Source organism: Pelobates fuscus, chromosome 6 (assembly GCF_036172605.1).
Source record: "Pelobates fuscus isolate aPelFus1 chromosome 6, aPelFus1.pri, whole genome shotgun sequence".
NCBI lineage: Eukaryota > Metazoa > Chordata > Amphibia > Anura > Pelobatidae > Pelobates > Pelobates fuscus.
In genome coordinates, this window is record NC_086322.1 from 283,322,657 (window position 1) to 283,348,993 (window position 26,337).

At 39.9% G+C, this 26,337-nt stretch overlaps 1 protein-coding gene across 1 annotated transcript; it reads right to left on the reverse strand.

Moving 5' to 3' along the window:
• Positions 1-193: 193 nt before the first annotated feature.
• On the reverse strand, positions 194-26,097 carry EFTUD2 (elongation factor Tu GTP binding domain containing 2). The gene is made up of 28 exons (XM_063459319.1): positions 26,013-26,097; positions 20,004-20,122; positions 18,585-18,750; positions 18,375-18,453; positions 18,206-18,281; positions 15,806-15,871; positions 14,903-14,938; positions 14,302-14,392; positions 13,846-13,928; positions 13,186-13,352; positions 10,192-10,316; positions 9,931-9,994; positions 9,348-9,438; positions 9,084-9,219; positions 8,825-8,952; positions 8,533-8,726; positions 8,217-8,328; positions 7,652-7,792; positions 7,122-7,223; positions 6,959-7,041; positions 6,676-6,762; positions 5,971-6,097; positions 4,769-4,856; positions 4,547-4,665; positions 2,666-2,760; positions 2,246-2,399; positions 1,384-1,491; positions 194-628 (listed from the first exon to the last, which is right to left on the reverse strand). Exons 2-28 carry the CDS (start codon positions 20,109-20,111, stop codon positions 533-535), a joined length of 2,922 nt encoding a protein of 973 aa, XP_063315389.1. The 5' UTR covers positions 20,112-20,122; positions 26,013-26,097; the 3' UTR covers positions 194-532.
• Between the last annotated feature and the right edge of the window lie 240 nt (positions 26,098-26,337).

Genomic DNA, 26,337 nt, shown 5'->3' on the forward strand with positions numbered 1-26,337 from the left:
GTTGACTATAGTGTCCCTTTCAGGAATTATATATATTGTGATTCTAGACTGCATGAGGAAATAGCACAAAACTTTGGTTCAAGCCCTGATTGTCAAAATAAAGAAACAGACAAAATAAATCACCCAGCAATGAGCTTTTACATCTAGTAAACTGTTGTCGACGATAGATGGATTGCAATAGAAAAGTCAAACACAGGAAGTAATTGTAAAGTTTATTTTAAAATGTAAAAATAAACAATATGTACACATCATCATGTTAACCTTTTAATGGTTAAGAGTTTCGTTTCTGTTCCGTAAGAAAAGCAATAAGAACACTGGACCTTCTTGTACCTCTGACTGAGTGGAACACAATGTTTCTACACATAAGCAGGTCTTCAGCAGGAAAAAAAATAGTCTTATGATATCAGCCAGGTCAGGACTAGGGGGCAACTAACCCAGACTTCTGTTGTGACCCAGTGTAGAATGGTGCATGACATCTGATAGACTGAAGACCAGAATATGCTGATGTTTTGATGGTTCCCATTCATTTCCCTCACATAGGGTAGTTTAGCACCACATCCTGCTTAGCCAATTCCAGCAACATAGGATCGTCGAAAAACTTACTGATACTTACATCCTCACTCAGGCCCTGCAACAAGGGGAAGATAGGAATAAACATGGGGAATAGTGAATTAACTTGTGGATTAGAGGAAGAGCATTGATATACTCTAGAACAGGGGTGCCCAAAAGGTAGATCCCCGGAGGTTTTAAAACTACAGCTTCCACAAAGCTTTGTCATTTTCAAAGTATGCAAAGCATCATGGGAGTTGTAGGTCTACAACATTAGGGAATCTGCCTTTTGGGAACCTCTGCTCTAGAAGAAAACAGAATATCAAGCAAATCTATAAATGTATAGTTATGGCAGCGGCATGAATAACATAGGTATCTGGTTAACTCGATGAAGAAAACAGGGTAGAAACAAAGAATATTCCATATACAAAATCAATAGCTTGCACCGCTTTTACAATATAGCTTAAAACTGGACATTGTGTACCAAAACTACCGCATCTTAATGAATCACTTTTGATGCATAAATCTTGTCCCTTTTAGAAAACAATGTAAAACAATGCCGTTTTCGGAAACAGCAGCAATTACACTTGTCAGAAAACACTGCCATCTAGTGGCACTTTAGCATCAATGGTCATGCGCCATGTGTCTTCAATGCGAAGTTTAAATGCATCTAAGCAAACAAGGACAATGTTAGAGAGTGCTCCTGTAAGAATATTTTTAAAGGAATAGACTAAAAAGGTCCCTCCAAGTATTAATTCATATTCTAGAAGAATATCTAAAAGAATAAATCTTCCCCCTCCCCCCAAGTATCTGACGCTCTCCCCATTCTCATACCTTCCTACGTCTTGTCTTTATCATGAACTCGCGGGCCAAGTGTGGAGCTGGCTGTGGTTCCAGGGGTCGTATAATAATGCTCTTATCCAGTGGATCTCCAGGCACGATCTATCATAAGACAGAGGAAATCATTTGTTATAGTGTGTTCTTTCAGCTTAAAGCACATCTTTATTAGATCCAAGAATGGACTGCAGCATGCAGCTCTCCAGATATTTAACCATCAAAATTCAAAATGATCATTCATTGGAATGGACCATAAAATCTCTAGTCCATCTATATTTGAAGAGCAATGTTATATTCAATTCAAAGACAAACATGTTTTAGCCTATACACTGGTGCCCAAAAAAAATATTAAAAAAAAAAATGCTAATTTCACAGAGATTAAATCTTTATGAAATGTTCATAAACACTGTGTGATTGAAATTCTTACGCAGCCAAAATATACACGACAAAGCAGAGACTACTTTAATGTTTTTATAGAATCCTCAAGTTGACAAAACTTGACAAAAGATGGAGCTTCTGCTGTCAAGTTTTGTCACTTAGGGCATGGTCTCTGGAGGAACGCATATTCTCAAGGGACCCTCCATGGACATTCTGGCTGGATTCTTGTACATGTGCAAAAGTACAGCACTGGTGTGGGTCATGGTGGATGAAGCACCAGGTGCTGAAAAAAGAAGGTAGCAGCACCCACAAAGGATTCCATCAGGTAACTACAACTCACCTCTGCTGCACCTCCGTGCCAGAGTCCACTAAGCGGCAATGTCACCACTAGGGAGTCTTTGCAAAGTATGCAAAAAACCTGAAAAGGTGACAGAGGTGCATTAAGCTCTTCAGGAAGGCTTTTTACACATTTTCAACGTACCTGCCAGTGGTGAAAGACAGAGAGAGAGAAAGCCTGTCCCTGTGTATGTGTACGCAGATCTGTCTCAAAACCAAATGAGTCTATTGCTGGGATGAACGCTTTGATAGTGTAAAGAGGAGATCCAGGTATGGGGGCATCTTGTGTGACGTGACCTCTGGAAGGAAGAGAAAAAGATTAAAGACCTACTAGAAACTTAATCACACAAAAAAAATTGCAAAAATAATAAATTGACACTCTTCCTTATTATTTCCAGACATAATTTAATAGCCCTGTGTGGCTACAAACCTGTCATTTGTTTATTCATACGGACCTGTGTGTCCCATTGTATTGCTTGCTACATGTGCTCCTGGATTGCAATAAAACACTAATTTACAATAATAATTGAAAGAGAAAAAAAAAAGAAAAATTGATGAGACACACCTTCTCCTGGCTAAAACAGTGTACACAGCAGACACACAATCTGCGGGGGCTTGTACTTCTACGAAGTAATATGGTTCCATGAGACGTGGAGTTGCCTGGATAGGGATGTAAAAAAAAAATAATGGATGTTAGGAATGGAAGAAGAAATGGAAAATTGAGAAAAAAGGAGGCAGATGAGAACACAGTAAAGAAGTAAAAAAACTTTAATACAAAATTTGGGCATAGAGAAATTTCATGGAAAAAGTTGAAGATTCTTTTTTTTTTTCCAGTTCAGCAATTTTTGCCTACACTTTGCCATTTTTATTTTATAATTTTTTTGCCAAATCACATCAATTTCAAGTACAGTAAATAAATCCCACGGAGTGAAAAGAAGTAGTGATCGGTGTATGATATAGAAATGGTTACAGAGAGACAGGAACAGTTGTACAGAGAGTAACGTATTCAATGATAAAAGAAATTGTTACAGGAGATTTGAAAACATTCAGCTCTGTTCAAGTGTTTATTTTATTGCTCCGAGCCCTGCAGAATTGTATATTTCCCCTTTGGCATAGGAATATGAATTTCCAGAGGATCAGTCGCGGCTGTTTATCCACCTAATGACAGCTTCAGATTTACATAGGACAGAGCATGCCCACAATTCATGCATTATACAAAGCTAGCCCGAGCAGTCTGTAGAATTTAACAGTTATTACGTTCCTGATTTATTTAGTACAGTTGGAAGAGATATTGCAGGAAGGCGAACAAGTTTATACAGAGGTATTTGTTTTATCATTTTATTCTGACGATCTTTCATTCCAGAATGTATTTAAAGGGACACGCTAGACACTACAGAGTGCAAAAGCGGTTATGGTGACAGAAGACCGCGAGCGCCACCCACTGGTAATAATTCAAACTGTATACGACACTTGTTGTGTCAGGTGCCTGTGGTACTTCCTGTCTGAGTTCGGCTGATAACCGTAAGTTCATAGCTGCATACTATATTATTATTTTCTTTTTTAAATTCTGTTTTTATCTAGTTCTATAAGACTTGCAGTACTCTATTAAAGGGGGGGAAAAAGCAAAAAAACATAAAAATAAACAATGAGCAGAAACTGTGCCCTTTTAAAAGACTCTTACAGGAACACGAGGTATCAATAGCTACAATGCAAAAGTGTCAATAGTAAAAACTAATGGAACAGTTGTGATAATGAACTTTATACTTGAAAGGACAAGAAAAAAAGGCAAATAAAAATATATATATTGAATAGAAGGGAAAAAAGAAAAGATGGAAAAAGAGATGGTCCACAGCATAGAGAAGAGAAAAAAAAAAGTAGTTGAGAATGTCATCATAAAAGTGGAGTTTTATTGTGTGATTTTGTAGGAATGTAGGAAAGTTAAGGAGTATTGGTCAGTAGAAAATGTGAACTTTGAAGCCAATGGTCCGAGACCTTATAATCGGTTTGACTGTATCATGGAACAGGTTTACGAGTTTGTCCATCTCTGCTGACTCCCCATTTAGAATACGACTTTAGCTATAGTATGTTTGCTGAGTATCCCCTAGAGGTCTGCTATCACCCTCCTTGTGAAAAGGAATAATTAATACAACTAATTTATCCCGTGCTCTGGTAAGTATCTGAAGGTTTTGATCAAGAGTTATATCAATGTTTAAGAGTTTTATATACATAATAAGGGTGATATGACATTCCCATCATAGGTGGAGAAATGTGCATTTTGTACTACATTGAGTCCAGCACAGTCTAAATCAAGGAGGACAATCTAAAATAGGAGAAGTTTAGACAGTACTTATCGTCAGAGTCTTAAAAACAGTTTCTTTTTACAGCGAAAGCAATATAGGTGTCGTCGGAAATGACATGAAAAGACTATGCGAAAAGAAAACCGTACCATCAAAAAGGCAGAGTACACCACCCTGCGCGCAGTGGGGATGATCTGACCCCCTCCTCGGTGAAGAGGCTCCTGTGCAATAACAGCATCGAGGATCTTAAACTTCACATTCCGGATGACTGAGGAGAGAAGAAATATTTTAAGAAGAAAGAAAAAAAAACAATCTAGCATTTTTGTAATTTCCATAAACTTAAACAAAAGATAATCCACTCAGATACTCACGTTCATCACATAGTGGCCCTTCCCTTGTCCCCCACTGGAATCCCTGTACAATGCTGTCTTTCACAGACCCCAGTAAGGCCTTATCAACCTGTGAGAATAAAATTTAAGAGTGGGCATGTGTAGATAAACTTCAAGGGAATGTTAAAATGCAGTCTATACATTGTGGTGGCAAAATTGTGCAATTCTGTTCAACGGGCTCGAATACCCAGACACACACTATTCTGGGTGCTGCACCCTACAATGCCTTGCAAAATACTTGGCACTTTGTTAAAGGGAATCTCCAGTGCCAGGAAAACAATCCGTTTTCCTGGCACTGGAGGTTCCCTCTCCCTCCCACCCACCAATCCCCAGTTACTGAAGGGGTGAAAACCCCTTCAGTCACTTACCTGAGGCAGCGGCGATGTCCCTCGTCGCCGGCTCCTCCTCCGCGCCGCTCCTCCTACTGTCTCCGTCGGCCGAGACTGATCCCACCCACCGGCCGGGGAGACCTAATGCGCATGCGCGGCAATGCCGCGCATGCGCCTTAGCGCTCCCCATAGGAAAGCATTGAAAAAGAATTTCAATGCTTTCCTATGGGGAAATGAGCGACACTGGAGGTCCTCACACACTCTAGCAAAGGAAATCTTTGCTAGAATCCAGGAAGTTACCTCTAGTGGCTGTCTAGTAGACAGCCACTAGAGGTGGAGTTAACCCTGCGCGGTAATTATTGCAGTTTATAGAAAACTGCAATAATTAAACTTGCAGGGTTAGGAGTAGTGGGAGTTGGCACCCAGACCACTCCAATGGGCAGAGGTGGTCTGGGTGCCTGGAGTGTCCCTTTAAGGCATAGATACATTAATAGCCAATGACAACGCCAAGTTTAAAAAAAAAAAAAAAAAAAAAAAAAAAATGTATTAACCAGTGTTGGTACAGATGCCTCTCAGCAGCCTGAACCTGCATGATAAGCTCAGTATACAGGATTATCTCTGGTGCCATCAGACGCTTCTCACAGAGAAGAATTGCAGATCAAAGGTGCATGCCTGGCAATCGTAGCAGTCTGTAAATTCTATGCATGTCTATGAAAAGCCTTAAAGCATTAGCAGTGCTTGTGTGTGTGATGTCAATTGCGTAGACCTTTTGTAAATTGAAGGTCCTAAGGAAAATAAAAGGCTCTACTGGCTGGCTGAAAACACAAACAACAAGACTTTTTTCATGGCACCCACCTCAGAGGGCAATGTGTCATCCACAAGAATGTTTGGTCCTGTGGTGTCTGGTCCAAATGCCCAGATAGAACGAGCAGCCAACAAATCCCAGTCATATTTAGTCTGGAAGAACTCTCCTAGCTTCTTCCTGTTGAGACAAAAAATGGTTGATATGAATAAAAAGTGATACAAAAAAATGAGTAATGTCCTCTCACAGTTCAGCCAGTCAGGGGAGTCTTTAATGCGTGGTAAACGGGGCAGGGTCAAGGGGGACCTAAGCAAATGCTTGCCCATGGTCCAATCAATATTAAAGATGGCACTGCAGCCAGTCTTTTATTAACATGGTAGTATCTTTCCTGAACAATGTCTTATTAATAGCTTGTCTTATTTTATGCTTGACAACACAGGTCATGAACATTGGGATTGTGATTAAATACGATTTTTGTGAAACATCTCCACTCAGAGGAAGTTAAAACCAGAAAACAGACTTTAAAATGAATCATAAAAAAACATTCAATAATTTTCATACAAAGTATGGTTGATGACCAATGGATGTGACCCGAATATTGCATTAAATTCTATATAAAAGTAAAATTATTTTAAGCAAATGGGTTTGTATAAAACAAACATCGTCTTCCATTTGACATCACACCATACAATGCTCAGTTCAAGAGCTGATCTATTCTATTTTCTCTACAAAGTCCAGACCCGGCTTCCAAATTTCACCTGTTCCAGGAAATCTGCACTACTTCATTCTCAATGTCTTCAGCCAGACCCTTTTCCAAGGGCTCTGCGATCATTGTGATTTTATTCCTGCAAACAAGAGAACAAATGTGTAAGCTTTTTTTTTTTTTTTTTTTTAACAGTGCGTGATATGGAAAGATAGAAAAAATAAACAGAAATAGAGAAATATGAAGATAGGAACAAAAGAAAGCAGCTGGTTGATAAGAGATTAAAGTTACTCAAGAGTCTTCCCAGCTGGGATATAAATATAGTTCCAGGTTCTTACTTCTTATTTGGTGTTTCAGCAAAGCACTTCAGAGAAGACGTTTCCACCACAGTCTCACAAAATGTGACCACGGGATCTGCTACCTGAAAGACCATTACAATATTAGCCATGTCCTGAGGGTAGCACCCATTTGTTCTCCGCACTCATTTACTCCAATTCTCACCTTAATGTCAATTTCAGAATACATCTTTCGGAGATCGTGCATTACGCAGTCCAAATACAGCTCTCCTGTGCCTAAAATAACATGTTCACCAGACTCTTCAACCTGTACTCAAACAAGAACAGACAAGGCCAAACTAATTAATGCTGGTGTAAAAGGGACACGTACACTTCTAGGTTACTGCTAGCAAAGAGATGTTCACCAAGGTGAACATGCAATTTTATTACTAAACAAAAACCAAAACCACAAATCCACAACACAGCGGGACAGATTATTATATCCTGTTTAATGCATATTGCATTGCTATGCGATTCATGAACAGAGTACAACAGCAGTTGAAGACATAGTAAGGAATAAGATAAAGGTGGTGAGCTGAAGCACAGAAAGCCAACACTTGGTTATTACCATCAGGAAGTAAAGACCCTGAGATAGGACAACTGAACGTTGTGGTGTGGAAGGTTAGGGATGGTGCATTAAGGAAATGAAGCAGATACTGTAACAATCTAAAGGTCAGGAACATGTGGAAAGGGTACCTTGGTAGTGAGAGAAGGGTAGCTCTTGTTGACCTTCCTCAACCCATCTAACATTTTAGGCAACTCTGATGGGTTAACTGGTTCCACTGCAATCTTAATCACAGACGTGGTATTAAACTTCAACGGCCGGAAGATCTGCGCCTAAAATGACAAGAGAAGCAAAACTGTAGCATTATTCCTTTAAAACGCCCAAGAATTACGAGCTTATATCAGGATTTTAAAGGGAGATAAAAAAAAAAATTTAATTGAAAGGAAATCTAAGATGTACCGGTTCTAATTTCAGGACAAGATGACAGACATCAAAGCACGAACAGCACTTGTACAATATATTTCTAACGTGACCTGTTGCTAGAGAAATCTCTCCTAAAATCTTAGCTACGTGGCCAAGTTTGACATTCCTACAATATAATAGGTACATTTTTTTGTGGAAAAAAGCATATCAAGAGTGCATTGAAATTACTGCGGTCTGGTAAGATATATATGTGAGAAGAGTCAATAATTATAGCTCCTTAGCTAGTGTTCAAAATACAAGTAAGAGGAGTCCTTTGCTAGCCCTGCTCTTTACCTCCTCATTTCCCCGAGGTTCAGTGATGGTAGCCGTTTTCACAATCGGTTGATCCACCCCCTCAATCAGCACCCAGTTACCAGCTGGAACTCTGTTTACTTCGACGTGGTATCTGCAGAGGGAGAAAGGTCACATTGAGTTGGATAGAGAAGCAAACTGGACTTGAAGAAGACAGACCTACACGTCAACAGCCCCGTCACAGTTCACCAAAACCGATATTGAAAAAAAAAAATAATAATAATTAGAATTACTGAGATCATATTAAAGATTTTAGGTCCTACTTTTCTCTGCCTCACATGATAATCCACACACTCACCTTGCCACAGACACCCACAGTCTTCCTACGTTGCAGATCTGGGAATCCTCCTCATCTTCCAGTGTGTAGTTCTCTCCAAGTACCTTTACTGGTTGTCCAGCATGGATTGTCCCACTAAGCACCCGTCCAAATGCATGGAATTGAACACCATCGTCCGTGCTGTACATCTTGGTGGTGTGACACATCAAGGGTCCCTAATGGAGTGAAACAACATAAGATTATAAAAATAAAGTCCCACTGCCATAGTTGTAATACAATAATATGTTCATCATAAAGTCTCATCCTTACTCACATCAGAGTCACATTCACCCATACCCTCTCCCAGCTCAGAATCAATGCCTCCAGCGTAGGTGTGTTCAATCTTCGCTTTAGCTCCGGCCTTGGGGGAAGGGATATGCTGGACACACATATCAACAAAACCTATCGAGAAAAAGATGGCAGTGAGACAGAAGCAAACAAGGCAGGGTGGTTAAACTGAGGATAGAACAAAAAAAAAAAAACAACAACGAGATGGAGGTAGACAGATAAACGACTGTGCTACTATGACTCACCTGTGAACTCTCCAAAGAAGCGGTTACAGACAAGTCTAAGCAAAGGCCGGATGTTCAATTTTAATTCCTCTTTGGTTAGATGGATCCCCAACTCTTCCAAGGTCTGTGGTAGAGTAGTGTCTACATCTCCTACAACCTGCAGAATAATGGAAACCAGAGACAGTTAAACACCCAGAAAGAAATATACAGAATAAGAGAAGAGACAAAAAAAATAAAATTATATATATATATATATATCTCAATAAATAAAACACTAGTGCTGACCTGAGCCAAAATCTTGTAAAGTGGTTCAAGGACAAATTCTACAAAACTGCGCTGGGAGCTGCTGGTTGGGGCTTTCTTGGTGAACTTGCGGCTGGAAAGAGATGGAAAACATGAATTACAACAATTGTGCATTAGCTGGCAATAAAAAAAAAAAAATGATATAAAATAGAATAACATTATCTGAGGATAAGTTAGAAGCATACAAGCATCACAGCTCTACAGATCTTATTACTGTAGAAAAAAAAAAATCAGAAACAAAATCAAACCACTCCCCGTCCAAAAATGGCTCTTATGAAAGTCCGATAACAGGAAGCTATACAACAGATAGAGGGGAGCCATAATCTGAGTTATAACCATCGGAAGGAGCTGCAAGGCAACTCATCAGATACTTGTTATAGATTATACATACATACAGTATAATTGTAAAGCCCTGCAAAAAAGGTTTGTGATATTTAAAAAGCTAATATTTAAAAAATAAATAAATAAAAAAATCCACTAATACAACAACCACTACTACTAAACTATATTACTTTGTTCGAGATTACCAGGACTTATTTTCAGCTTTATATTACAAGGTACTTACGTTTTTGGGTTAAAGTAGATGTCACCCCATAGTCGTTTTGCAAACTCTTGATAATTTATGTCACCTGCCTCACAGAAAAAAATAAAAAAGATTAACAACGAAAAGGACAGTTTTCTCTGAAAAGGCAGTGTTTACATGAAAATGCCTGAATGGAACTATTATACTCACCAGAACAACTGCATTAAGCTGTAGTTGTTCTGGTGACTGTAGTGTCCCTTTAATGGCTAAATATAAAGTCGGTCTTTAATTTCCGATACTCACCGTATGTGTCTGCATAGATTTTGGCAAATGAGCCGAGGGTGAAACAGATACTGTACTGGGAGCTGGCAAAGCACACATTCCCAAGGAGGGGGGAAAGAATAAGATTTTCATCTGTCGAATACATGCTACAAGAAAGGTATAAAGAAGAGTCAGAGACAGCCATCATCTATATTCACAGAACACAAACATGGAAGGGCATCATTTTACTTTCACATTTTTTTCATTCTCTAAAATAGTGAAGGCATTAAAAGGACAATCCAAGCTGTATATGACTCATTCCTATATAAATACAACGCATTCTAAAATACTTTAATGGAGTAGCCTAGCACCAACACACTACAGCAAGTTTTCAAACTGTGTCCAAGGAACCCAGTTAGGCTTTAACCCTTTAAGACATATACTGCTGAGCTTTATTGACACTTGAAGAGTTTAAAGAGATACTATAGCGCTAGGAATACAAATCTGTATTCCTAAAACCATACTTCCCTCTGCGCCCCCACTCCGCAGCAGTGTAAGAGTAAAAAAAAAAAAAAAAAAAAAAAACTACTATACAGGGAGTGCAGAATTATTAGGCAAATGAGTATTTTGACCACATCATCCTCTTTATGCATGTTGTCTTACTCCAAGCTGTATAGGCTCGAAAGCCTACTACCAATTAAGCATATTAGGTGATGTGCATCTCTGTAATGAGAAGGGGTGTGGTCTAATGACATCAACACCCTATATCAGGTGTGCATAATTATTAGGCAACTTCCTTTCCTTTGGCAAAATGGGTCAAAAGAAGGACTTGACAGGCTCAGAAAAGTCAAAAATAGTGAGATATCTTGCAGAGGGATGCAGCACTCTTAAAATTGCAAAGCTTCTGAAGCGTGATCATCGAACAATCAAGCGTTTCATTCAAAATAGTCAACAGGGTCGCAAGAAGCGTGTGGAAAAACCAAGGCGCAAAATAACTGCCCATGAACTGAGAAAAGTCAAGCGAGCAGCTGCCAAGATGCCACCAGTTTGGCCATATTTCAGAGCTGCAACATCACGGGAGTGCCCAAAAGCACAAGGTGTGCAATACTCAGAGACATGGCCAAGGTAAGAAAGGCTGAAAGACGACCACCACTGAACAAGACACACAAGCTGAAATGTCAAGACTGGGCCAAGAAATATCTCAAGACTGATTTTTCTAAGGTTTTATGGACTGATGAAATGAGAGTGAGTCTTGATGGGCCAGATGGATGGGCCCGTGGCTGGATTGGTAAAGGGCAGAGAGCTCCAGTCCGACTCAGACGCCAGCAAGGTGGAGGTGGAGTACTGGTTTGGGCTGGTATCATCAAAGATGAGCTTGTGGGGCCTTTTCGGGTTGAGGATGGAGTCAAGCTCAACTCCCAGTCCTACTGCCAGTTTCTGGAAGACACCTTCTTCAAGCAGTGGTACAGGAAGAAGTCTGCATCCTTCAAGAAAAACATGATTTTCATGCAGGACAATGCTCCATCACACGTGTTCAAGTACTCCACAGCGTGGCTGGCAAGAAAGGGTATAAAAGAAGAAAATCTAATGACATGGCCTCCTTGTTCACCTGATCTGAACCCCATTGAGAACCTGTGGTCCATCATCAAATGTGAGATTTACAAGGAGGGAAAACAGTACACCTCTCTGAACAGTGTCTGGGAGGCTGTGGTTGCTTCTGCACGCAATGTTGATGGTGAACAGATCAAAACACTGACAGAATCCATGGATGGCAGGATTTTGAGTGTCCTTGCAAAGAAAGGTGGCTATATTGGTCACTGATTTGTTTTTGTTTTGTTTTTGAATGTCAGAAATGTATATTTGTGAATGTTGAGATGTTATATTGGTTTCACTGAAATGGGTATATATTTGTTTTTTGTTAAGTTGCCTAATAATTATGCACAGTAATAGTCACCTGCACACACATATATCCCCCTAAAATAGCTATAACTAAAAACAAACTAAAAACTACTTCCAAAAATATTCAGCTTGATATTAAAGAGTTTTTTGGGTTCATTGAGAACATGGTGGTTCAATAATAAAATTAATCCTCAAAAATACAACTTGCCTAATAATTCTGCACTCCCTGTACTTACCCTATTCCAGTGCCGATCTTCCTCGGCGCTGGGTCGGCTGTCCGACCAATCCAACGTCAAATAACGGGAGCGTTAATGAGCATGCGCACTGAGCGCATTATGCCCCCCCTATAGAAAAGCATTGCTGCAATGCCCTCTATGAGGATTTTACGGATGCTGGATGTCCTCATGCAGAGCGTGAGGACATCCAGCGCCAGTTACGCAACCAAATGTCGCCTAGCAAGAAGGAAGGGCTTCTAGTGGTTGTCTGACAGCTACAAGAGGCAGTCTTAGTCTTGAACGTAATTATTACAGCTTCTCAGAAACTGCAATAATTAACATTGCAGGATTATGGGGATGGTGACAGTACACCCAGACCACTTCAATGAGCTGAAGCGGTCTGGGTGCCAATAGTATCCCTTTAATTAAAATGTAGTTCCATTGTCAGCGTACTTCTATAGAAAGCCAACAGCTGGACTACAACTTCAAGACAACCTTAATTAAACATAATCTACAACTATATTTTTTGTGGGGAACATTGTAGGTTGGCAGGGGAAGCAGGTGAGGTGGGCTTATAGCGCTAAATGAATCATTATTTAAAAATGTAAAGAACATTAATAAGATTAAAAAAACCTGCATAGGTGTGCATAGTGTTCACCTAAAAATAAAAGTGCAGTCTTTACTTGTACTGTATGGGGAGGGTTGACTTTAGTGAGAAAGAATATGCATTATGGAAGGATAGACTTTTGGGCATGGGGTTTTTCAATTCCACAGCTGCATGACACATTCAGTGGGAAGTGTTGACTCACTTGTCAGACTGCTGTGTAATAACAATCCATAAAGGAGGTGGACGGGATATAACATTTGTCCACCCCCCAGCAGTGTATCATAGGAAGGGGCACAGTAGAAAGGCATGATATACCTCAGCAAGCCGTTAACCTCATCCACGATGTGTCGCAGCTTGTAATAGGCATCTGTGGGAGGCAGCTTAAGCTCAAGAATGAGTCGATCTATCTTGTTGATGCAGACTGTGACAGCCAAGCGTTCCTGTACTGCATGCTTTATCAGGCGCTCTGTGTTCAGCATCACCTGCCAAAGAGAACGTCAGAATAGACAGCTGTGTCACAAAGAGGAGGTGGCATGAAAAAAAATATTATATTCATCATTACAAGACCCAGAAACTGTCTGTACCATATACCTTTACATATCTTGTAATATCTTTAAATAGCTTGCATTTGATGTAAATATACCCACATACAATGACTACTCGAAGGAACAGGAATGTTAAAAATAAATATTTGACGTATTTTTTTATACGGATTTTAAAAGGCAACCTAAGCAGAGTTAAAGCACGTTACTTTCCTTTCTAAATTACAACAAGCAAATGATCAATGCCACTTTCCCACGCAGAGCTACACAACTTGAAATAAGCTGGGAGAAAACATTCAAATCTCTCAGTATGCCATCTCTAATTCCCATTTACTATTATTATTGGTATTTATATAGCGCCGGCTTATTCCGCAGCGCTTTCAAACCAAAATTTGAGTGTCGATATAAATATCCATATATTCAATAACCTCACCCCTTCTGCTGCATCAATGAAGAGCACTACCCCATCGGAGATCCGAAATCCAGCAGTTATCTCGTCTGAGAAATTCACATGCCCTGGTGATACAAGAGACGTACTCGCAGTTATAAAAGGTTCATTTACTACTCTCAACCTCATGTGCTAAAAACAATCTGCATTTTTCTTCAGTTCTACTTTAGTCAACTTAAGCAATTAAAATGTGGCAAATAAAGAATATTCACAGAAGCAGACTATTACGGAAAATGTTTACAGTAAAGGTACACTATAGCTCCTTAGGGGGAGGAGGCCAGGACACTCCCATCAACATAACCACTACAGCCACAGCAGATGTTTATGCCTTGAAATGTCTAAAATAGCTCTTCCTGTAAGCCAATCACATCAGATAGGGAGTGTAGTGGAAATGTAACTATCGAGATAGAGTGAGATAGAGCAAGATAGGTGTCATCTTACCTGGTGTGTCCATAATATTGAACAGGTAAGATTTGTCCTTTGTGTCGGGAAGAACGATGGTCACAGGCGTACTCTTAATACCAACCCCTCTCTAGGAGACGAGAATACAGAAAACATGTTAAAAAGTCACACGGTGCTTAGAATGTTCCTTTAATCAACGACAGCATTGGGGGACCGGGATCTGACTCTGAGATGTAAGACAGTTCATATCAAAAGGAAAGAAAGGGATCAAAAACAATAATATAAAAAAAATTAAAAACCAACAACAGAGTACAGTTAAATAATGTACTAAAAATTGGTTTGTGAAATATACCAGGGATAGTAACTTTATGAATCAGCAACTTGACTGATTTGATTGAAATGTGTAAAGAGACAGGCCATAAATCACTGTCCATTGCTTGCCTACTTCATTAATATGAATGGCAAAAGGTGCGCTTTGGATCTGGGCAATTTAGCAAACAATACAAACATGAAGAAGGACTTTTTGCATGACAGGGACAGAAAATTTATACTCCGCCAAAATGAAAAAAGAAAAGAAAAAAAGTTTAATGTTTGCTAAATCTTTGCAAAAACAAGATGAGCTAATCATTATATCTCTTACCTCTTGTTCTGTAAATAAGATGTCTGTGTAGCAGAGCTATAACAAAACATAATACCTGGTTAATAGATAAAAGGAACAAGTACTAGTTTTCTTTTAAGAAGGGGATATTTATTAGGGAGAGCGGTTATCCACATAAGGTTTTTAAAACCTTTTAGAACATTCCACCCCATCCCACTTTATTTATTTTAAATCCTAGGCATATGAACAGACATTAAAGGAACACTATAGTCACCTAAATTACTTTAGCTAATTAAGCAGTTTTAGTGTATAGATCATTCCCCTGCAATTTCACTGCTCAATTCACTGTCATTTAGGAGTTAAATCACTTTGTTTCTGTTTATGCAGCCCTAGCCACACCTCCCCTGGCTATGATTGACAGAGCCTGCATGAAAAAAAAACTGGTTTTACTTTCAAACAGATGTAATTTACCTTAAATAATTGCATCTCAATCTCTAAATTGAACTTTAATCACATACAGGAGGCTCTTGCAGGGTCTAGCAAGCTATTAACATAGCAGGGGATAAGGAAATCTTAATTAAACAGAACTTGCAATAAAGAAAGCCTAAATAGGGCTCTCTTTACAGGAAGTGTTTATGGAAGGCTGTGCAAGTCACATGCAGGGAGGTGTGACTAGGGTTCATAAACAAAGGGATGTAACTCCTAAATGGAGGATTGAGCGGTGAGGCTGCAGGGGCATGTTCTATACACCAAAACTGCTTCATTAAGCTAAAGTTGTTCAGGTGACTATTGTGTCCCTTTAATGCTGCTTGTTAAATGGACCCGGATAGGAATATAACTTGTAAAACAAAGTGATATGGTACTACAATTGGTGCACTGGCTAACTGAGCTCTCAATAGAATACGTACTGCATTACATTAAAAGAGAGGAAGCGACGCTACTTACATCCTGATCATAACGCTTCCGAATTTCTGGGTGAGTTTGTTCAATTAAGCAATCTACAAAGCAGGTCTGTGGAAATGGACAACATAATCAGATTAATATTAAACAACCACAACCACCATATATACAATAGGCCCAAAAGGCAGATACCTAGCAGCAAGCAAAACTACAAATCCTTTAATGCACGGACAGCCTTAGTATTGCTAGCGCATCACTGGAGTTGTAGTTCTGGAACAGCTAGGGATCTTGTTTTATATAATCTAGCACTGTGAAGTCACACTATTGCAGTGTAAGAAACATACAGTATATTAAACCAAAGAACTTTATTGCAAGACAATCAAAAATGTTTTAGACTTTGAAGCTCACAGAACTTCACAGAAGGTCCCTGAAGAGCAAAGCAACAAAACTCTAATCGGATCGCTCAATTGGTTTGCAGCTATAGAAAGTACAGTACAACATTTTTATTTTTTTTTTAAATCCACACAAAAATCCAATTAAATGAATACTGTTGTATTAAGATGAAAATATTAATAATTATATTAGAGAGATTTATTGTTTACATATTTCAGTGGTTTAAGATTCATGTAAGGGCTGGAATTGGTGAACTGGTCAGCCATAACATTTACTGTAAAAGTCAACACTTACGACTCCATGATTTCTAGTTCATATTTAATGCCACAATTAAATATGAAAAACAGACCCTGCTTAAAGGGACACTCCAGGCACCCAGATCCCTTCTGCCCATCTGAGTGGTCTGGGTGCCAACTCCCACTACTCTTAACCCTGCAAGTGTAATTATTGCAGTTTTTTTATAAACTGCAATAATTACCTTGCAGGGTTAACTCCACCTCTAGTGGCTGTCTACTAGAAAGCCACTAGAGGGAACTTCCTGCTCTATAGCACAGATTATCTGTGCTAGAGCGTTGCTGGACGTCCTCACGCTGTGTGAGGACCTCCAGCGTCGCTCAAATCCCCATAGGAAATCATTGAAATTTGTTTTCAATGCTTTCCTATGGGGAGACCTAATGCGCATGTGCGACATCGCCGCGCATGCGCATTAGGTCTCCCCGGCCGGTGGGTGGGATGGGTCTCGCCAACCGGCCGACGGAGTAAGAAGGAGGAGCGGCGCGGAGGAGGAGACAGCGACGAGGGACATCGTCGCTGCCTCAGGTAAGTGACTGAAGGGGTTTTCACCCCTTCAGTAACTGGGGATTGGGGGGTGGGAGGGAGAGGGAACCTCCAGTGCCAGGAAAATGGACGGTTTTCCTGGCACTGGAGATTTCTTTTAATAAACAAATAATGAAATATGAAGTAGATTCGGACAGCTAATGCTTGCAGGCAAGCATCTAGACCCTCTCCAGTTGCATTAAGAAAGATCAGTAAGATTCAAGGAATACTATAGTCACCTGACCACTTCATATCAATGAAGGAACCACGGCGCTGGAAAAAGGAAAACTTTTCATTTTTTATCTTAAACGGGAAGAAGGGCCACCGAGTTAGAGGTGGGGTGAGGGACACTATAGCGTGAGGAATAGAAGTAATATTTTTTTCCTTTCAGTAAAAAAAATTATTTGTTCATGCTCAGACAAGCTTACTATTAAAATAATTACTGGTCTGTTTCTGGAAGTGAAATCGAAGGTTCCTGACAAGCCATCAGACTTTTTGAGTAACTTAAATTATTTACAGATCTATTTTAGATGAGGGGCTTATTAGTTGGCTCAAACACAGAGTTATTTGGATGTGCTACCCTTAAAATGAGTAACAAGGAGTATATTGACATCTTGATTGTATTCCTCTCTCACAAAACAAACTATCTACAGTTGGTATCGTGTAGAGATGCTGTTGATGCCTAGAACAACATTTTCCACAAGGGTCTGTGACAGTCAGTACTTACTAATGCTCTATATTTATTGTATTGTGGAGTTGTGAAAAGCAACTTTTCTCATCTTTTGGGAGATTTCAGTCTATTTGCTCTGGATATGTCAAGTTACTTGGTGGCTATCAAAGTTCTCATATAAATACTTTTTCATAACAGGTGACAGTGACTATAACTGGTCTTAAATGGTCAAGTCTTGGGCTACTAGCCAGGCCTCAGAAGTTACTTCCCACTGCAAACCTGGAAGGTTTAAGGCATGCTCATTGTGTGGAATGTTTGAGCCCTGAACTCTGGACACTGAATCTCCAACACACTAGATAGATAGTTCTGGTGTGATGACCTGACAAAGTTTTGACCCTTGAAGGATCATTGTCAAGCCAAAGAACACTTAGGACCCTTGGACAAGGTTATTTTAAAAGCAAAGGTTAATATGGTCTTAAATGGCAAACATATAATTCTATAAATGTAAGATAATTGAACTTTGCCCTCACAACTGTGTAAAAACTGTAACAGCATTGTATTTTTACCTTTCCGTGGTGGAGATGTCCACATAAGGTCACGTTCCGAATGAGTTCAGAGTTGTCCATCAAATCAGCTAAGAAGCTATGGACAACAAGGATGATGATTATGAATGAAGCGAGTGAATACCCCAACCCCCGCTGCTACTCCCAAAAAATCTTGAAGGTGGACACTTACTCCATTGCATACACTGTAGTTGGTAGACCCTGCTCCATCATAGAAAACTTCTTTGCTTTAACCGGTTTAATAATCGGCTCTGTAAGGAAAGAATATATGGATCCATTCAACATAACAGAAAAGGCAAGAAACTGTAGCCAGTAACTTTGTACTAAGCAGGTAAGGGGAAGAGAAGTTGAAATAGTTTTCTAATTATGATGGCTCTCTCACCAGTAAGGGGCTGGGTGTCCTCTTCCTGTACAATGGTCTCTACTTCAGGGCCATATACTTCCTCCGCAGTGGGGTAGTATTTTTTATCTTCATGAAGCACAACTTCCATCCCTGTACGGTCCTCATCTGGACCCTCCATGTATTCATCATCCTCATCTTCTTCAGCCTGCAGCCAGGGTACCGAGGTGGAAAATGGAGTTAGAAATAGTTGTACGATACAAGTTATTAGTATGGATGAAAATCTTAAGATACAAATAAACTGCTAAGCACTCTCCAATTAGGAATAAATAAAGAAAAAAAAAAGTATAATAAAAAAGTATATGCTAATGTGAAAGGACAGGCAGGTGTTTAACCCCTTAAGGACCAAACTTCTGGAATAAAAGGGAATCATGACATGTCACACGTGTCATGTGTCCTTAAGGGGTTAAAGGGACATCTGAGGATGGGTAAACAACTCATATAATGCATGATACAACTAATACAACAAAGGAAAATAAATATATTAAAAATATATTATTAAAATATATCGCCATCATCCATACTGACTGAAGGGGGGGGGGGGGGGAGAGCATCTCAAAGAAGATGATTTTAGAAATAGCAGCTGCTATAACCAACTTTCAGCAATACAAGTGGATTCAGAGTGCTGTAAAAACAATGCCCTAAGTCTAAATCTGCTTGCTACTGATGGTCTATCAGACATTCTTCCTACCTTCTCTTTATTTTTGTAGTTTACCTGCTCTCGGAGATGGAATAGTACAAGCCCTACTGTCTACACCTGATGAATCAGTTTGTACCAGCCAAACATAAGAGGTAAAAGACTTGTAATGTATGAAACTGCATAAATTGCTAGCACTGAATAAAAGAAAGGAAACTCGCAATCATTGGCCAATGTGACTTTTTGATTTGCTAAGATCACAGTAATTCAACCAAGACATGAAGGCAGTTCGCATTTGTCAATAAAGGAACTCTGCTGGAATTCTAACGTGAATCCCTGGAATCTAATTGGTTCAATAGATCTACTGTTTACAATCAGAATCCCGTACTTAATTTCTTCACCGTTCAGATTTGTCGATCAGTGAGTTAATTTCAGCTTTTATGACATAATTTCTCCCAGCTTCACCATTACCTACGTTCACTCATAAATTTCACTCTAACATTGAATTTCCAAGACCGATTTTATTTATTAATCCTGTAACGGATAACGTTCACTTGCATCACCATCGACAGATCAGAACCACATTTTGAGATCCTGGGTGCCACTAGTCCACAGGCTATAGTTTTGAAATCATTGCAACAAGGCGACCAGATCCTGTTTGTTATATAAATATCCTTACGAGGATTTCATTAATACCGTTACTGCTCATTGTGACGCATTCTGTATAAATCCTATTTATATGTGTTCACTAAAAACCATCTTACCACTTCAGCATCCCTGTCGTCTCTTCCCATGTCATCATCATTTTCATCATCTGAGTCCAGTTCTGGCCCGATGTAGTTACCAAACTCATCATACAAGTCGGTATCCATTGAAGCGGAGTCTAAAAGAAAAAAAAAGAAAAAAACTCTGCTTAGACAATGTAACTAATTATATATAACATATTAAATGGTTGTGCTGTATTTCTGTATAATGTATTAAACTGCAAGTATGCTTGCCTAGGAATATTATACGCATACTTCATTAAAACAATGAAAAACATTAAATAACATTTGTAACGAAAAAAAATGTCCAGGTTATATTTTTTTTATTAAGTTAATGACAGCATTGTAAGCCTTGTGCATTGTATATGACACTTGGACAAAAAACGTTTAGTAATCAACATATTAGAAAAAAACAAAACATAACTACTAGTAACATAATGTTATTGGGCTGGCACTTGGGGGGGCACCGGGCATTTCAGCTGAGGAAAACTTGGTATATGGAACTCTGTTAGGAAGGGATCATTGCTAGGTAAGTCTAGTCCAGGCCTCCGAGCAGGAGGTGGTCGGGTTGCCAGAACGTGGCCCATATTGATCTGATGCGCCTCAAGTGAGGCATCTGATACCGTTTGGACTGTTCAGTGGTCTCGAAGTGCCGAGGCTGGCATCCCGGTGTCTGGACAGAGGGTGCACTTTCTTGTGTGTGATCTGTAGAGGTTGGCTAGACTTGCGGTTCCCTCGCTTTCCCATGTCTCGGTTTCGGGTTGTTGCCAGACAATCCCAGTGCCTGCAAGAGCGGTTCTCGGACTTCCGCAGACGTCAGTGTAATGGTCTCCTCTCCATTATCCACCAAAAGGGACCCCTCAATTCCCCAGCGGTATTTCATGGAGTGGGCTCATAGTCGTCTAGCTATCGAGGCCAGCTTCCTCTTCTCTACCAGAAATGAGAATGGAATGTCCGCATATATAACTACAGCGTGATCCTTGCATTGTATGGTCTTCATCTCCCGAGAGTGATTCCTAATAATCGTTCTGGCTGCAATATCTCGTCACCGCAGTAATATCTCTGGATGCGCTGTTTGGCGCCGCGGCTGATTTCCGCACTCTGAATGCGGACATTATCATAGGTAGTTCAGGGGTGTGTGTAATGTCCACGTTTGCAAGCATCTCGTTTTAGAAACATAGGCAGTGTCTCTGTGGGTACCTGTTGAGGTATGTCCCTGAGGCGAATATTTTTCTTTCTGTAACGCATTTCTAAAGTGTTCACCATTCTATGGAGATGTTGAACCTGGGCGGTTAGTCCCTCCAGTTTGTCATCTGTGGATTGTATGTGTTTGGTCCTGTGAGCCTCCCTCCCCCCTCTTCATGGACCTCTCCAATTTCGGCCTGGGCCACTCGGAGGTCCTCCTGCCAGACCCTCTAGAGGTCAATCAGGAGCCTCTTGATGTCTCCCTTCATCAAAGGTGCGTCATCTTCACTAGATTCTGAGGTTGGATTCATTACCCCATCCTGGACGAGGTGAGAGGATCTTCCTCCTCCATTGAGGCCTTTGATGGCTCCGGTGCGCATTGCGGCTCCGGCGTCATTTTGGAATGTTGTTGCAGTCGCGGTCTCTCTCTCGAAGAGCCGAAAAACCGGCTGACAGGGAGTTTCAGGATGGAGATTTTTTTCTATTTTTGCGCCCCATTGTTGCTGTGATTGGGGAGTGCTGTTCTTGTGTGGAAACTCAACGTTTGGTGGCTCTATTACTCGGTTTTACCCTGAGCGCGGACAGAACTCAGGGAAAAAACACGTCTGTGTCGGATCTCTGTTGGCCACGGCCCTCTTTAACGAACATTTTTTAAATGTAACCACAGGCATTTTATTCACGGAGTGGGATGCACAAAAGTTCTTGGGGGCAGAATCAAGCTTGTGGGCCTTTTTGAGACCACTGGTTTCCAATATGAAGGGTTATTCACTAAAGTGAGTTTGCATAGCCATAGGCAGCCATAAAGGGAACCTATTGTCCTGAAAATAACAATTGCTATATCTTCCTTAGTTTACCACTGTCATGTATTAGGGATCGACCGATTATCGGTTTTACCGATATTATTGGCCGATATTTGGTATTTTCGGCAAGATCAGTATCGGCCAACATAGATACCGATATGGCCGATAATACATAACAGGACCGCAGCGGTCGGTCCTGGGCGGGGCCCGCAGAAGATGCTACTTACCTTCCCCACCAGCTCCCCTGTCTAAATCTCACAAGTCCCGCGGCCGCAGAGCGGTGCCACGGATTACCATGGCAACGCTCCGCGCGGTACGCAGACCGCGAGATTTAAACAGGGGAGCTGGTGGGAAGGTAAGTAACAGCTTCTGTGGGCCCCCCCACTGCTCAGTACATGCCACTAGAGCACCAGGGAATTCGATAGCCCCTGGTGGGGAACCACCAGGGAATGGGACAAAAAAAACAAACATATAAATATTAAAAATAAAATGCCCACCCTCCCCCCATTTTACAAACACCCTGCATTCATTAATTATACACACACACTCTGCATTTATTATACACACTGCATTCACTTTACGAACACTACACAAACACTGCATTCATTATATATATATACACACAAACTACACAAACACTGCATTCACTATATACACACACACTACATTCACTACACACACACACACACTACACAAACACTGCATTCACTATACACACACACACACACACTACACAAACACTGCATTCACTATACACACACACACACTACACAAACACTGCATTCACTATACACACACACACACTACACAAACACTGCATTCACTATACACACACACACACACTACACAAACACTGCATTCACTATACACACACACACTGCATTCACTATATACACACACACACTACGCAAACACTGCATTCACTATATACACACACTACGCAAACACTGCATTCACTATATACACACACACACTACGCAAACACTGCATTCACTATATACACACACACTACATTCACTATATACACACACTACGCAAACACTGCATTCACTATATACACACTCACTGCATTCACTATACACACACACTACACACTCCCTGCATTCACTGTATACACACTACACAAACACTCACCATATATACACACTACACACTTACTGCATTCACTATATACACACTACACAAACACTCCCTGCATTCACTATATATACACACTACACAAACACTCCCTGCATTCACTATATATACACACTACACAAACACTCCCTGCATTCACTATATATACACACTACACAAACACTCACTATATATACACACTACACAAACACAATACACAAACACTCACTATATATACACACACACACTACACAAACACTCACTATATATACACACTACACAAACACTCACTATATATACACACTACACAAACACTCACTATATATACACACTACACAAACACTCACTATATATACACACTACACAAACACTCACTATATATACACACTACACAAACACTCACTATATATACACACTACACAAACACTCACTATATATACACACTACACAAACACTCACTATATATACACACTACACAAACACTCACTGCATTCACTATATATACACACGCTAAACAAACACTCACTATATATACACACACTACACAAACACTCACTGCATTCACTATAGATCCATACTACACAAACACTCACTGCATTCACTATAGATCCACACTACACAAACACTCACTGCATTCACTATAGATCCACACTACACAAACACTCACTGCATTCACTATAGATCCACACTACACAAACACTCACTGCATTCACTATAGATCCACACTACACAAACACTCACTGCATTCACTATAGATCCACACTACACAAACACTCACTGCATTCACTATAGATCCACACTACACAAACACTCACTGCATTCACTATAGATCCACACTACACAAACACTCACTGCATTCACTATAGATCCACACTACACAAACACTCACTGCATTCACTATAGATCCACACTACACAAACACTCACTGCATTCACTATAGATCCACACTACACAAACACTCACTGCATTCACTATAGATCCACACTACACAAACACTCACTGCATTCACTATAGATCCACACTACACAAACACTCACTGCATTCACTATAGATCCACACTACACAAACACTCACTGCATTCACTATAGATCCACACTACACAAACACTCACTGCATTCACTATAGATCCACACTACACAAACACTCACTGCATTCACTAAAGATCCACACTACACAAACACTCACTGCATTCACTATAGATCCACACTACACAAACATTCACTATATATACACACTACACAAACACTCACTGCATTCACTATATATATACACACAAACACTCACTGCATTCACTATATATATATACACAAACACTCACTGCATTCACTATATATATACACACACTACACAAACACTCACTGCATTCACTATATATATACACACACTACACAAACACTCACTGCATTCACTATATATATACACACACTACACAAACACTCACTGCATTCACTATATATATACACACACTACACAAACACTCACTGCATTCACTATATATATACACACACTACACACTCACTGCATTCACTATATATATACACACACTACACACTCACTGCATTCACTATATATATACACACACTACACACTCACTGCATTCACTATATATATACACACACTACACACTCACTGCATTCACTATATATATACACACACTACACACTCACTGCATTCACTATATATATACACACACTACACACTCACTGCATTCACTATATATATACACACACTACACACTCACTGCATTCACTATATATATACACACACTACACACTCACTGCATTCACTATATATATATATATATATACACTACACACTCACTGCATTCACTATATATATATATATATATATATACACACTACACACTCACTGCATTCACTATATATACACACTACACACTCACTATATATACACACACACTACATAAATACACCCTGCCTTCATTATATACACACGCACTACATAAATACACACTGCATCCACCAGACAAACACACACAGCTCCCCTGTCTAAACACACTGCATCCACTACATGTGGCATGTATATTTTGTGCATTTACCTTTAGAAATAGTTTATTTTTTCAAAATGGTAAATGTACAGAACATCGGCAAGTTATAGGCTATCGGCCTGAAAGTTTACAGATTATCGGTATCGGCTCTAAAAAAATAAAAACAATATCGGTCGATCCCCATAATGTATCACAAACCTTAAGAAGCGGCACTATGCTTTACCGTAACCCCCTACAGCTTATGTAAATGACAAAATAAGCAAGTTAACCACTACAGCTTGCTGTAGCAGTTATATCACCTAGGGTCCCCAGTTTCATGTCAAATTGTTTACAACTTCACTACTCAACTATCACTAGGTTAGCCAAATTTATAAAAACTAAATTCACACTTCCTTCCACATTATTATTAAGGTCAGTTTCATTCAACCTGTATGGCAGTGACAATCAAAGAGCTGGGGTGGGTTGTACTTAGAGCACCCTTAATAAAATGTAATATTAATCAGAATCACCAAGGATTCATGAACGTAGACCACTTCTTTCAAACCAGGGGCAGCACATTTACAGTGTTATCCTGCAGTCTGCATAATTCATATACAGCAGGAAGCCCTCAATTCATAAATAAAACCAACTAACTGCCTTGGTTTTACTAATTTATTCCCAGTTTGCAGCATGTTTTCCATCATTTAGTTGGATTTGTGCTTTATCTGTACCCACTGTACAAGGCTGCAAAGAAAATCCATTGAATTGTGTGTTACTGGCTGCTCTACCCACAAATTGCTTTTTTTACTTTAAGGGTCAAAATATTTTCTGAAATATATAAATCTGACTATGGGCAAATTAAAGTACACCACACCAAACTCTGAGTCTGCAATAATAAATCTGTCCCAGTCCATGTCTTACCCGTGAATCAACGCACTGAAAACGCTCTGTATGGTGAATGGACTCACTCACGCCGCATGAACACACACGCAACTCTTCCTGCGACAACAGCCACGAAGGACCCCGCCCGTCGGCGCCAAGTTCTCCTGGGGCAGCCCCGCCTGAAACACCACGACACTGAGACTCCATCACTGAAAGGCGCTTCAACACCGTAAAACCGTATAAGACCCAGGTGTAACAGACCATAGCGTTAGAAACGTTAAAAAATGTTATAATGGATTTTTTTTTTAAATCAGGCAAAACACTGGACACCTAAAAACTACCTCACTTGTCCCTGAGGCTCAGA